Here is a 15,687-nt window from a genome sequence, read left to right as displayed (position 1 = left end):
TTAAAACTGTAGATTGAAGCGATTTGGGCGAATAGAAGCTCCGATGGCCATTTTTTTCAAAAAAAATCGAAAAAAGTGGCATTTATGCCCTGTTTTTTTTCCTTTGATTTCTAGTTCTAATACTTGATTGTGATGTGTAAATATTAGAGACGCATAACCATGTTCATAAATTCACTAGACAACCGGATACCATACTCTCACCAAAGTGTGGACTGTTTTGCTACTGTAAAGTTGTTTAAAACAAAATGAATACATATTTGGAACATTTACATTATACTGGATTTTCTAAATATTTTTTCAGATTTTTTTAGGCAAAATAAAAATAAAAATTCAACCGCTATGGGAGTTATAAGTGCCACATCATTGCATCACAATCTCTTGCGGAAGGACGATGATAATGAAGTTGTGCTAAGAGTCAAGTGAAGTCTACTACTTTCTCATCCAACATATTCTTCCGGCATGGAGGAGACTAAACCCCAATATTACCAGATAGAGAGTAACGATGTGAAATATGAACGTCCTCTTCTAGGGATAACCTTGCTAATCTTGGATACTCTTCCTTAACTGCCCTCATGTAAATGCAAACATTTCCCCATAACCAAATCCTCTTTCCATCACCAAGAGAGAAATCAATCCCTTCCTTGAACTTGGTCTCTAACTTATCAACGCCTTTCACAATGCTGAAGCCTTATATAATGAATAGTTTTTAATTTTTAATTTTCCACCACTCCCCCTCCTTAACATTATATTTTTTGGCTATCACTTGATTCACTTATCTCCATAAGTTTATTATTATTATTATTATTATTATTATTTTGTGTGTGCGCGCACCAAATTTCTAGAATTACTTGCCTAGCGACACATAATTCATACCTCTTCCTACTTCAACAAGTAAAATTTCTGTCTCTCTTTTACACTATACGACAAAAAATCTTGTCTATCAAGATAGCCTCCAAATGCTTAGAAAGAGACATGAAGTAAAGCGGCAAGTTTGACATGGCTGCTTTAATTAACGTCAATCCACCCCCTAATAGGAGATCCCTGCACTTCCATCTCTATAGCTTCCTTTCTACTTTTTCAACAGCCTTATCCCAAAGATGCTTTGCATGTTTGCCTACGCATAAAGGGAGGCCAAGATACAAGGATGGAAAGATCCGGCGTGACACTCAATTACCATTACTAATCCCAGCATCTCCTCCTTGGAAATATGGACCCTCTCTTATTAATTTGAACCTTGTATTGTGTATAGGTGGTGTCGTATGGCAGTTCTCGCATTCTATGTGAACCCTCAATGTAACCAATGAAGAATGCAATTAAAGAAAGACTACTAGGAGAAAAGTGCTCCAATGATTTTCTCATCCATTCCTCCTCACTGCTCAAGACTAACAATAACATATGTCTTTAAAAGAACAAAGATTTTGGTCATCAAATAACCTCGTCTGAAACCGCATGTATGGATGGTGTTTGTTTTCCTAAATTGAATATGATTCCAATTTTAACTTTCTAAACAAGTTCTTTTAGAAGAAAGATATCTTCAGTATTTTAAATAGCGAATAGCATGTAGTGTAGCGTTTACCCTCTGAAACATGAGGCGTAACCTACACGCTACTTCTATGTTTTTAATCAAAGTTGTGCTTGGTTGCACCAATTTCATGATATTCTGCACTAAACTAGACTGATTAATAATGAAATTTAACAAAATTTCGTGATATTTGGTGTAGTCAAATGCAACCTAAAGTAATAGGAAAGGGTAATGATTAAGTATAAAGGTAAAGAAAGAGCAACTAAACTGATTTAATACTGTTACTTACATTATTTTACTAAAAGCATTGAAAAGATTAACTTCTTTTTATTGAAAATAGAAAAATGTAACAAATCATTGAAAACATTTGTAGTGAAAAATAACTTGCCACGTGAGCTACGCGTGTAGCTATTCCACCCAGCGTGTAGCGTATGCAAATTAATCATGTGGTGTAGGCTACACGCTACTTGAGCTATTTTCATGAGCTATGTAGCATTAAGTTAAGCTACGCGCTACATAGCGTAGCTATTTAAAACATTGATCTCCTCTAATTGGAGTTAAAACAGGAACTTATTGACTATTACTCTTTGTAGCTAAATAGGACTAAGACCCACACCCCATGGTTACTGATTGGGACGGTTTGAATTGTCCTTTGGGTTTGACAAGTCAAGTGAACCATTCCATAGGTTCTTCGATTGGATCTGTGTTCCCACATCCAAGATGGACCATTCTTGGACCATCTGATTGGATCTTTAGGCCTGCAGTCCAATCGCACCACTTCATGGCCAATGATGAAGTGCAGGTATGGTACCCCTGCCCTACATGTGTCATGTGTGGCCTGGATGTGTCACTCAGTAAACACTCATGCTGAAGACCAAGCATTCTGCCAACAGGAAAATCAACTGCACTTGTATGATGTTTAACTTGGGTCATGCACATATGCTTGTTCAGGTGTGTGATTTGATTTACCATGGTTCATTTTTTGTATCGTTGTAGTTACTATTATTCTTATTGTTGTTATCTTTTTTTTTTTCCCCTGCAAAATTTTGAGTTATAGGTGTCATTTGAACCTGTTAAATGGCTGTAGCTTCTTGATGCCAGACTGTCATATATCTCTCATGTAATTTGTCAATCATGTAAGTATATGGGTTTGTGAATGGCTTGGCAGGTTCCTATGGATCTACTTTGAGATACAAGAGTGTGGAGCGATTGAAACCTATTGGCAAACATTCTCTTCTTGGTGCAAGTGGGGAGATAAGTGATTTTCAGGAGATCTTGCGTTATCTCGATGAGCTTATGTAAGTACTCAATTTGTTTAGAAAGAAGTGGCAGTTTAAAAACAATAAATAAGCTGTAGCTGTGAAAGGCTTTGCATCTATATCAAGATGCTTAGCTGTCAGGAGTCGGAATTTTGCAGGTGTAACTGTTTAATTTTCTGTCTTTTATCCTTCGTAGGCACGGAGCAGTGCTTATGTACTGTATCAATCCTCTTTTTTTTTTTTTTTTTTTTTTTTTTTTTGCAGCTTATATGATAATATGTGGGATGATGGGAATTCGTTGGGACCTAAAGAAGTTCACAGCTATTTGAATCGGGTGATGTATAATAGACGTAACAAATTTAATCCTCTATGGAACTCGCTTGTTCTTGGTGGGGTGAAAAACGGGCAGAAATACCTTGGAGTGGTAATGCTGCATATATTTGCTAGTAACCCTACTTGCAGTTGCAACCATAACATGCTTCTATTCCCAGCAATCCTACTTGCAGAAAAAAACACATATCTAAGTTTTCATGGATATGACCATTGTCAGTAAGTCCAATCTCTGCGAATGTTATCTAGGTCAGCATGATTGGTGTTCATTTTGAAGACAACCATGTTGCGACTGGGTTCGGAAACCACCTTGCGAGGCCTATTCTTCGTGATGAATGGCACGAGGACATGACCTTTGAAGAGGCTGTTAAGCTACTGGAGAAATGCATGCTTGTTCTTTTGTACCGTGATAGGTCGGCTATCAACAAACTTCAGGTCTGATTCTTTGCTGCCTATTCTTGTTAATTCATGTAATGCTTGATATTCTATATTATAATTAGTGTTTGAGTTGTCGGTATCGTTACAAGTTTTGCTGGCTAGGGATAAAGATACAATATCGTTATCGCCGATAACCGGAAATTCGGAGAAAAATACGAAAACATGGAGATAACAGTGAAATTTTTTAATGAAATCAGGACATGCTTAAATACACATATTTGCATATTTAGAAATTAAAAATTTGTAAAAAAATGCATTAAATAATAAATTTTCATTTAATGGGGCCCAAAAAAGCATACATTTCCATAAGAAATTACTCTAATAATAACCAAAATAAATTTATCTTAAGTTTCAAGTTGACCACACCATATGAAACAGTGGTAATAATAATTTCCACCATTGAAATCTTCATAGGGCCCAGTGATGTTTATTTGTCATCCAAACTGTTCATAAGATCACAGGGACATGGTTGAATAAAAAACGGAAATATCAGGTTGATACAAAACTTTTGTGGCCCCCAAGAATTTTTCAATGGTAAACATTCAATTCACACAGTTTCATGTGGTGTGGTCCACCTAAGCTTTGGATATGCTTCATTTTTTGGCTTGTGCCTTAAAATCATCTAATAAAATGGATGGACTGAGTGTATCAAATACACAATTACTATGGGCCCACATTTTACTCAGTACGCAATTCACTTCGTTCCGGCGCAGTCCGGAAGCAGATTGGCTGGTGTACCTTATACCAGCTATTGACGTCAGCAAGTGATATGGGTCTGATCATGAGGTGTGTGTTATATCCAAACCGTTAATCCATTTGAAGAGCTCGCCTTAAGCCTTTGGACGAAAAATAAGACAGATATAACTATCAAGTGGACCACACTGCAAAAACGAGTGGGGGATTGAACATCTACCATTGAAACCCTTTTTGAGGTCACAGAAGTTTTGGATCAATATGAATTGTTTTTCCTCTTCATTCAGATATTTGTGTTTTTACGAACAAATTGGATGCAAAATAAACGTTATGGTAGGCCCTGCAAATTGTTTAATGGTGAAAATCATTATCTCTGCTGCTATCGATGGTGCTGTCCATATAATCTTTGGATATGATTCATTTTTTGGATAATGCTCTAAAATGAACTCTAAAAACAGATGAACGGTGTAGATATAATAAATACATCACTGTGGGGCCAACGTAACTTTGATCTCCTTTGAACCGTTCGTACAACTCGAACCTCGAGGAGCGTCAGTGCTCGTCTTCGCACGACATGTACCTACAGCAGCTATATAGCTGGTGTGAGGTATAGCAGCCAATCCGCTTCTGATGGATCTCTAACTGTGGGACCCATTATGAAGTATGTACCTTAAATCTGCACCGTCCATCATATATGAAGGCTTATTTTAGTGTGTGATCTAAAAAATGAACCAGATTCAAATCTTCAATGGACCACACCACAGGAAACTTTGTGAATTGAACGCATATCATTAAAAACTTTTTGGTGGCCATAGAAATTTTGAATCAAGCTGATATTTATTTTAACCCTTCATCCATGCCTTTTTATATTTACAAGAAGGTTTGCTGACAAATAAACATCACTGTGGTGCCTAAGAAGGTTTCAACGGTGAAAATCATTATTCTCATTGTTTCTTGTGGTGTGGTCCACTGGAGTTGTGGATATGCTTTAATTTTGGGATTTACCCCTAAAATGAACTAGAAAAATGAATGGACGGCGTGGATAAATCACATACATTCACGGTGGGCCCAGAAAGTTTACTCAGTTCGTTGAAGCGCACCTGCCCTTGTTTGCTTCCACTAAAGCATAAAAGAAAAAAAAAAAACAAAAGAAAAAAAAAAAGGGTTTCGTCTGCGAAGAGGGTTTTCTGGCGAAAAGGGGCGATTTTCGACGAGGTTTTCAAACAATCTCCTGAAATCTCTGATTTTTCGCCAAAATCTTTGATTTTTCGCCAAAATCTTTGATTTTTCGCTGAAATCATGTATCTGTGAGTCACACGAGACGAGCGCTGTCGATTGCTGCCCATGAGATTCTTTGCTTCCGAGTTCCGATCAACCATCAACCAGGTATTACTGAAATCAAAGGTTTATTTTTCGATTTTTTTTGCTTTTTACCTATTTTCTCGGAAAAAATCAAAGATTATCAAAGATATCGCCGATATTTCGCCGATAATCCAAAGAGAAACGAAAAATGGGGGTTTTAGTGTCGCTAGTCTAGCGACACCATCGACAATGCGAACACTGATTATAATAAGTATAATTCTTGCCAAACATAAATGATGTTGAGGAACTATAAGATCTTGCTAATCATTAGACTATTCTATGCCCAATGACATGTGAGATTTGTACATGTGGAGCCCCACCACAGGCGGGGCATGCCTTGGAGATAAGGTGTGCCGTAATGGTAATAGTGGCCTTAACGGTAGCTGCTGTCAATGTTTGCAGTATTATTGTCACGATACATATCTCACGCTTGGGATACAGATATGTATCAGTTATCGCACGGGATATATCGTTTGTATCGGGTAATTTATCGCACTTTGGGAAACATGAGGAAACATTGGGAAATTGGTTGAATTTTTCAATTGAAACTTCAAAGATTGTTAAAAAAGACCTTAATACACAATTTTAAATCATAATATCTATAAAAAAAAAAGTGCACATAATAGGCTTCCTTTGTATAGGGTCCTAAGCTATACGCCGTTTCACTGAACTAATGCAAGTATATTCAAATTAATTTCATAACATTTATCAATATAAGAAAACATGTATGAAACACAACCAATTCATTCAAAAGCAAAGTAGAAATTGAGAAATATACCCATGAATAATGTAATTGGCTATGGCCTAGACTCACATAGAGCTGTGCGGTGGCTCGTAATCATCATCTCCATTTCGACGGGGCTACGAATAGTACTGCTGCTCCACAAATCGACAGTACTGTGCCATTGTCATAGTAGAATGGTACCAGCTAAGATACTCCTTGACAAGTTGACATAATACTGATACTCATCCTCTCCGAACTGAATCAATATGCTATCTGTGGGTATTGCGTAATCGTCACGGTCTGTAACCTCCGATGCTCGTATTTCTTATTGTAGGTAAGATGGGGCCTAGTTCTCTTGGACGAGAACCATGGTTAGGGTCCTGTGTGGCATGATCGAAATCTCCCTCCCTAGTGAAAGGTCTAAGAGGCATCTAAGACTGACTGTTATCATTGCCGCCACCATCCTTGTCGACACCAGCACCATCATCGCTACTGTCACTATTGTCACCATCATCCTCACAATCATCACTGTCATCACCATCATCAAACACAGCCCCTACATCACTCTGTCTCGGTTTCAGTGTTGGATAATGTCTCCCACCACGTCTTGTGTGATAGTGACTTCTGCAGCCTGCCCTCTGGATTGAAAGCCTCATCAAGAGATCTTTGTTACTCCGCATGAGCTTCAACATCAATCCCTTGTTTTGTTGCCTCCGTCGCCACATGCGGCTCTGATCACCCATCTGAAGTATCCAAGTCATACGACCTAACCCATTGGTAAAGTGGGTCCTCATCGTCCTCAACATATGCATGTTGTTTGACTGCCATCAGGGCCAGTGGGTCTTCTTGCACTTTCTTCTTCTTTCGGTGCGGAGCAATCTCTCTTGTAGCTTCATGTTGTAATTGCAATACACTAGCTTCTGAAGCCTCCTGTACCACAATCTGTTGTGCTTATTTATGTGGATGAGGGAGAATGTGCTCCAATTCCTTTGGGTGAGAAGGACACTGTCTATGCGAGCACACGAACAACCAACTGCTATAAAACCTCGCAGTCACTTTCGTACATGGCCCACCATTCGTCTGCGAATTATATATATATATATTATTAGTTTCAACTTTGCTAAGATAATATAAAAACTAAGTTTACTGTGACAACTCACATGCCATTATGGTGCTCTTCAACTTCATCGCGGCCTGACACCTGAACATTCCAACTGCATCGCAGAATCTAACAATCTGTTGATGGCATATTGTAATAAGGGCAAGTATGGAAAGGTTGAGATGAAGATTTGGAGAATGTAAGTGCGGAACATAATTACTTGACTACCGAAGGTGCCTTTTCCCTGATAGTGGGGGAGTGATTGTACACCTGATGTGCATCCTTCTTCAATGAATTGTCTTTGTAGAGTGTTCACCTGTAATGGTATTTGGGATTCATGAAATACACTACAACCCAACATGATTCAAATATTTATACATCAATACAATAAAATAGGTATACATGATATGCGAAGAAGTAACAAAATACTGGAGCATATAGACGAAAAAAATTAAATCATATAACTACTTACTAGCCCGATGAAGTGGGCAAGAAAGTGTCCTTTCGCAATGATCATATATTATTGCTGCGCCCACTTATATGCCTTAGGGGCTTTAGCCTTGATGGCGTCCATCATCAACTATATGGATGCATCCAACGACCTCATCAACGAATCTGTCTTATTGACGACCATCCTCAACATAACATAAATGGGCTCTAGAATAACACTATATTGCTCACATGCTCCCGAACTTGTTGCTCAACACAAACTCCTCGACTCTTCAAATATTCTCTTCCCACCCTTATCCAATCTGTGTATTCTCGAGAACTAAAAAGCTCTCTTAGCCCTCGCTTGTGTCCGAGGAGGCTATTTAAGGCGATATAATTTGTGACAAACTGAGTCGCCTTGGGGCGTACTATATCCTCACCACACCTCTCGCGCATCGCAGATAATAACCATGTATGGTTGTATATAAAGGTCGTGATGAGTTATGCGTTAGTAATAATGACCTTCACTGATGGCGTATCCTTGATCGCCTCCAGTATGAGATTGATGCAATGGGTTGTGTAGGGTGTCTAGTGCATATGATACTTGTTCATTATATCCTTCCCCGCCTTGATATATGCACTCCCATTATCTGTAACAAATTGCACAATGTTTTTTCTCCTAACATCTTGCTTGACATTGTGCATTAGTTTGTAAATATAGTTCGCGTTTTTAATCTTATTACTAACATCTACAGACTTTAGGGAACACCACTTGTCTCCTGTAGTAAGCCATAAAATTTATGATCAACATCCTCGTTGGTTCGGTGCAATCGTCACACATAACGGTGCAGTCGTACATATCTCATGATTGCCTATATGAATAAATGTAAGTGTTCATCTTCGCATATTCATCATCTAAATATTTTCCCATGATCTCATAGGGCGCGAGTGGCTACACATCCTCACCCCCATGCTGCACTTCACTTATCATATTCTTGAAGTGTGGGCTCGCTATGGCATTTGCAGGGATTTGATCATTTATAAAAAAAAACTTAGCTATAAACTTCTCCACCTTCTTCCTCACATCCTCTCCACTAAACATCTTCTTTAGTTTCTTTTGTCTCCCCCCCCCCTTCTTATACATCCTCAGATTTGAAGGTACATCCAACACCCACATGCTACTACTCATCTCCATACTCCATAATCCTCTTCGCCTACTACCCTCCCCTCCACTACTTCCATAACTCCCCCCCGGCACCACTCCCCCCACCATGCTCATGTGTAATTCCTCAAATGTATGCCTACTCACTTCCCACCGCCTCTCATGATCCCCCTTTTCCACTGATCCCGTAGGAATTCCTAAACTGGGCGTCTGTATTCATGATCATCGTTGTCACCGATATCCATTACATCCTCATCACCTACATATGGTGGCCACCCCAACTCCTCCCTAATCTCCCTCTCCTGCATAGCTCGGCTATCTCTTATTTTAACTTTTTTTTTTTTTTTTCAATATAGCCCTCATTTCTGCCTTCACATCCTGTGGGAACTTAGGGAAGTCTACAGTCTACAACATTGTGGTACCCTCCCGCTAAATGCTCCTTCAAGCAGGTCATCCCCCACTCTTTCACTCTTCAACATATGGGTACATAAATTATATATACTCCTGAATCGATTATTGGGAATCGACCAACTGCATTTCCATCCTACATAAGGCTATCACCCTCTTCCTCCTGACATGTTTTACATGCAAAAGAACATTCTGTTAACAAAGGCAAGGTACTACATCCAAAATAAATTTCAAAAAATATATATATATTTTAATAAATTATTATTATTTTTAATTAAAAAATAATTTTTTATTTCGAAAATTGACAAAAACATATTGAATTAGCAGTTCAACCCTCATATATGTTTGGAGTGCAATATTGCAAGCAATTCGGGAGGAATTGGTGAAATTTTGAAAATTTCCCAAAATTTCCAAATCAGGCCATGTACACGAATTTCGAAATTAGAGTGCATGTGATGATCATTTCATCAAACACTCGTAAATACTTTCAAATTAGTCTCAATTAACAGCTGGTTGAAGGGAAATTGAAATATATATATATATATAGACAGATAGATAGATATATATATATATATATATATATATATATATATATATATATATATATATAGACAGATAGATAGATATAATTTTTATTTTCTGAAATTTGACAAGGACTTAACAAATCAGTAGATGAGGCCTCATACATGTGTGATTTCATGTTTGGAGTGCAACATTATCGATATAATTTTTATTTTCTGAAATTTGACAAGGACTTAACAAATCAGTAGATGAGGCCTCATACATGTGTGATTTCATGTTTGGAGTGCAACAATGCAAGCAATTTGGGAGAAATTGTGGAAATTTTGGTTTTTTCCCAATTTCCTCCAAATTGGGTCACCTACACTTGAATTTGGAAATTAAAGTGTATGTGATGATGAATTCATCAAAGACTCCTAAATAGTTTGAAATTGAACTCAATTGGTCACTGGTGGAAGGGAAATTTTGAAAAAAAATATTTTGTTATTTTTACTTAATTTTTTTTCTTCTAAAATTTTAAAAAAAAAAAAAAAAAACAAATTAATAGATCAGGTCTCATACATTCTTGATTTCATGTTTGGAGTGTAATATTGCAAGCAATTTGGGAGAAATTGACAAATTTTCGAATTTTCTCCAATATCCCCCATTTAAGGCTCCTTACACTCAAATCTCAAAATTGAAGGTTGAAATCCTTGATTTTCCATGCAAAACTTGAACAATCAATGATTTCCTATGATTTCACATAGTTTAAATGATTTAAAGAAAAAAAGATCTTAAAAAAAAGGATCAAAACAAAAAATTACTCACCGAATGAGAAACAACCCCAAATGCAAGAAAATCTTGATTCTGATTTCGAATATGAGTTTTTTCTCCCAAATCCAAGCAAATGATGGACTGAAATCCACATACCAACAGGTTAGAAGAGAGAAATTTTAAGAAAAAAAAGGGGGAAATCGGTTTTTGGGAAGGGCAACATTGTTTCTTATGAAGTATCGACGATATCTGTTGATACTTGGTAAAAACCTTCACAAAAAAGTGACGATATCGCGTGATATCGCTGATAATACTTAGCGAGGCATTGCGATAAATGGTGATATTCAGGAATTCAGACTTTCCAACATTACTCCCCATCGATTTCTTATCGCTAACATGCGATATCGATAATATTAGTCAATATATCGGCCAGGATTATCAATATTGCAAACACTGGCTGCTATTAACATTACACGGGTCATAATGGACATTACGCTGTTGTAATGGTTAATTTTTTTTGTCAAAAAATTTAGAAAAATATGAGACATCCCAAATATGAGGGTTCCAAATATGTATTTTTTTTTTAAATTTTTTTTTCCCACCATGTTTGTGATGGCGTAATAGTCTACTCTTTGTGAGAATGCTCTCTCGGCCTATTTGATGAAGTTATGAACCTAACAACCTTAGATTGATTGCAACACTCGTATATTTAATTTCTTAACCATATAATATCAATGATAAATAATAAATATATTAACATGAATGTAGTACTAAAATATGTGACATTTTTAGGGTATTACTATTATTTAGGATATTAGTGTGTTACCTTCTTTGTGTACATCAGGCTGAATTTGTCTAGACACTTTCGTCCTGTCTTGTGATTCCTGTCATCCTTGAGAAAAAAATAATACTATTATTTGATTAACTTCCTGCAATTTGATTGAACCCATGTTAATGGTTAGTTGGGAGAATTATTTAAGTATAAGTTTGGCGATGTGTGCTTGGTGAGTGGTGTTTGTGGGTGAAAAAGAGTTGACTTGTGTGAATGTGTATAGAAATACTTGCTTAAAACTCATTACTCATCACCAATCAATCATCACTAGAATGAAAATCTGTTTGTTTTTTGCCACGCTAACCTCAACGTCCTCGTCATCATCTACCTGCGGCCGTTAAACACGGCTGCATATCTATAATAATCAGAGCTAGAGGGAAAGACTAGGTCAACAAAACCCAAGGATGACTCTCATCCTCAATGGGCATCTATTGGGTTAACCTCGACTTTGAGTAAAAATATCCACCAACGTTAAACAAAGACCCCTAGCCATAGTCATAGCCACCAAGCCACCATAAGCATACTGCTGCTCGTATTGTTGAGAGAGACTGATGACGAATAACTCGGATTTGGATGTGTTTCCATATGGAACATTCCTACTATGACTAGTCCAACACGAAAGTGGCCCAATAGGCTCTGTATGCTTCCCATAGTCATATCTATATCCATATCCATATTGTCCGTAAGCTACTTGATGTACAGTTGGATTCCTAGTGCTTTATCTCGACCTCCCCATAATGCGCCCCCCCCCCTCCCCCCCCCCCTAAAAAAAAAAAAAAAAAAAAACACACACACACACACACACACGAGTAAGTTCGGCCTCATGTACCCTGTCGATGCTCATTAAATGCACCATCCACGGAGGGTTGTACAATGTGCTGAGTAACACTAGAAGTGGGACTAGCAGGTGCATTATCATTATCACCGCCACGATCACATGCCTTGGTTTCGCTGCGCGACCCTCTTGCATTGTCGCGTGTATCATTGGGTTGTCCATTTCGACTTTTGTACTATCCTCTTCTACCAACTTTTCCTTTGTTCAAACTAAGCCAAAAGCGGGTCCTTATTATAATTGTTATCAAAGTTTATTTGATAGAAGTCGTATTCGTCTAGCAGATTCGCCACATGTCTTGCATTCTACAATCTTAGCTTCACGTTGTAGTGCATGTAGACGAGCTGATCCAATGTCCTAGTTTGCAGTCTATTCATATTCTTCAAATGGATGAGTTTAAAACAACTCTAGTTCCTCTGATAGCTAGAGGAAGAAGTTATTTGGCTTAAAACATTGATTGCAATTGTTTTGAGAGCTTTTGCCCACTAACCAGTTGTATAAGGGAGGAAAAAAACCTCATGTTAATAACTTAATAAAACGTCACTAGTAAAACAATGTTTATGATAATAGAAATAAATATTACTTTCCCTGAGGCAAGGTGTCCCGTATCAGTATCGGTTGGCGTAATGGTGCCCTCCGAAATCGATACGGATACGGGGGCGTAACGGCTCGTAATGGCTGAAAATTTTTTTTTGCCAAAAAAATATGAAAAAATATGGATTAAATCGAGAATATTCTAAGCATTCCAAATATGCATTCATTTATAAATTGGAACATGTTTATTGTAGTGTAACAGTCCACTCTTTGGTGAGAAGTTGTATCGGACTGTCTGATGGATTTATGAACCAGATAACCTGAATTTGACTACAAAATTCATATATTTAATTTTCTAACTATCTACTATCAATGATAGATATGTTAGAATGAATATAATATGAAAATATCTTACATTAGGTTTTTGCAATTATTTTTGAGGAATTTCTCGAACATACCTGTGCACGTGATTGTGATTCCTGTCTATGATCTGTCATCCTCAAGTCAAGAATATTAAAAATAAAATAAAATAGTAGTGTCTGATATACTCCCTTGCAACTTGATTAAGGATTACTTGATTGGTTGTCAGGGGAGCTATTTTAAATACAAGTTCGGCAGTGTAAAGTGTGTGCATGGCTTCTTGCAATAATATTGTTGTGAGCTGTCTGCTGCAAATACTTAATACAAATATATACTTACAATCACAAGTCACCACCAAAATGAAAATCAGCTTTTTTGTGGTTGCTCGACCTCCACATCATCATTATCGTCACCATCAGGCTAAGGCTGTCCAATAGGTGTAAGTGTTGTATATTCATAATATCCAGTACTAGAAGGAAATACTATATCAACGAAACCAGAGGATGACTGATTCTGACTAGGTAACGACTCTGACCCCGAGTAAGGATATCCACCAGTGCCCGTTGAATAGCCATACTGGTGCCCATACTCAGGCTGTTGAGAATCTTGAGATTGAGAGTGCGTCTGCTATGATGAGCAACTTGGATTTGGATTTGGATATTTATAATCATATGGATATTGATCGGGAGGGCTACTCCAACATGAATGTGGTGGAACGGGCTCAGTATAACCATCATAATCATAATCCAATTGACCATAAGAATATCCATCATAATAACCAAGACCATGAGCCTGCTGATGTTTCGGACCTCCCAGCCCCGGTGCACCACTAGATGTACTCTCCTCCTGTTGGCTGTATTGTGACTCAGCACACTCATAAGTTTGACCTCGTGTACCACCTCGTCGATGTTCATCGGCATTGTGATCTGTAGACGGCTGTATATGGCGTTGAGCAACACCAGAAGTGCCAGCACCAAGGGCAGGGGGGTCATCGTCACCATCATCTGACACGGTCACGCTACCATTGCTCGTACTATTTTGTTGATCTTGAGCCATACCCATACTTAGCATAAACACCGCCCCTCTTACTAGGTCCAACACATCAGCACGACTCTCTTGTTGCGCTCTACGTATTTTTGGGTCAACCAATTCTTCACTATCCTCTTCAATTTGCTTTTCCCTTGTTTCCAACCAAGGTAGAAGCGGGTCATCCTCATCATAAATATTGTCCAAGTTTACTGGACAGTAGTCTCCGTCATTGACAGCTGTAATGCTCCTATGATGTTGTCGCATTCTTAGTTTTATATTGTAGTGTATGAAGACAAGTCTATCTAATGTTCTAGTTTGCAATCTATTCCTATTCTTTGAATGAATAAGTGCAAAACAACTCCAATTTCTTTCGCAGCTAGATGAAGATGTTGTCTGGCTTAAAACTTTTACTGCAATTTTTTGGAGACCCTTCGTACTCTCTCCGAAATTAATCCACCATTCGGCCGGTTGCAACCTAGATACTGCATGCTGTGCAAGAACATCTCCAAAGCTACCAATGCGATTTCTAAATGTATCTAATTCATTCAACGCCTTTATTTGCAGATCTAAGTCAGACTCTAATCTCTTTATCACATTTTTTAGCCCGACACGAACTTCATCATCCTCAACAAATGAATGGGCATATCTATACCTAGGATTTGGATAGTAACCTGCTGCATGAAGATCATGATGGAGTTGTCTTGTCCATCTCTTGTCGATCATCCTCCAATAAGACTCCCAACTTCTCCAATCACGTCGAATTGTCAACTTTGCCTTATCCATGGCATCGTATAGGAAACCCATGGTAGGTGCTTCATCAGTTTCAACAAGACGGAGTACCCTCATTAGTGGCTCCATCACCTTTAGGATCGACTTGACCCTCTTCCAATATTTGTTGTCCCGTATGGTGTTCACAACTTCAACCGGTGTTCTTGATGTCTTCCCATGTTTTGTGTTGAGTCATTCTCAGGAAGCGAATATCTCACTCAACTCTCCCCTATGCTGGAATAAACTCTCTAATGCTATAAAGTTTGTTACGAATCTCGTCGCCGCAGGCCTCAACAACTCTCGTCTTTTCGTGAACTTTTTCATTATTACGACTACTTGATTATGGTTGTAAATAAACGTGGTCACTTCTCTTGCCCTTTCGACCATTTCCTTAACATTCTTCTTCTTCCCAATACCTTTCAATATAAGATCAATACAATGGGCAGCACATGGTGAGCAAAAAGATGTTTTCTCTTATCCATCAACATATGTCCTACAAGCTTATATGATGCTTCATTATCTGTCACAATCTGTACTACATTCTCCTCTCCAATCTCTTCTACAACTTTATCCATTAGTTTAGTAATATAATTAGAATATTTTGTTACTTCTGAGGCATCAATTGACTTGTGTT

The 15,687-nt window shown here is 37.9% G+C and overlaps 1 protein-coding gene across 1 annotated transcript in view; it reads left to right on the top strand.

The window, feature by feature from the left end:
- The window catches only part of LOC131248755 (proteasome subunit beta type-4-like), a 55,381-nt gene that overhangs the window by 20,784 nt on the left and 18,910 nt on the right, over positions 1–15,687 (top strand). Inside the window, exons 4-6 of the mRNA XM_058249202.1 lie at positions 2,691–2,820; positions 3,046–3,205; positions 3,361–3,546. Of these exons, the coding sequence (XP_058105185.1) occupies positions 2,691–2,820; positions 3,046–3,205; positions 3,361–3,546 (476 nt within the window). The remainder of the gene's footprint in view (positions 1–2,690; positions 2,821–3,045; positions 3,206–3,360; positions 3,547–15,687) is intronic.

The sequence above is a fragment of the Magnolia sinica genome, chromosome 6 (assembly GCF_029962835.1).
Source record: "Magnolia sinica isolate HGM2019 chromosome 6, MsV1, whole genome shotgun sequence".
In the NCBI taxonomy this organism is placed as follows: domain Eukaryota; kingdom Viridiplantae; phylum Streptophyta; class Magnoliopsida; order Magnoliales; family Magnoliaceae; genus Magnolia; species Magnolia sinica.
This window is presented reverse-complemented; position numbering and strand designations above follow the sequence as displayed.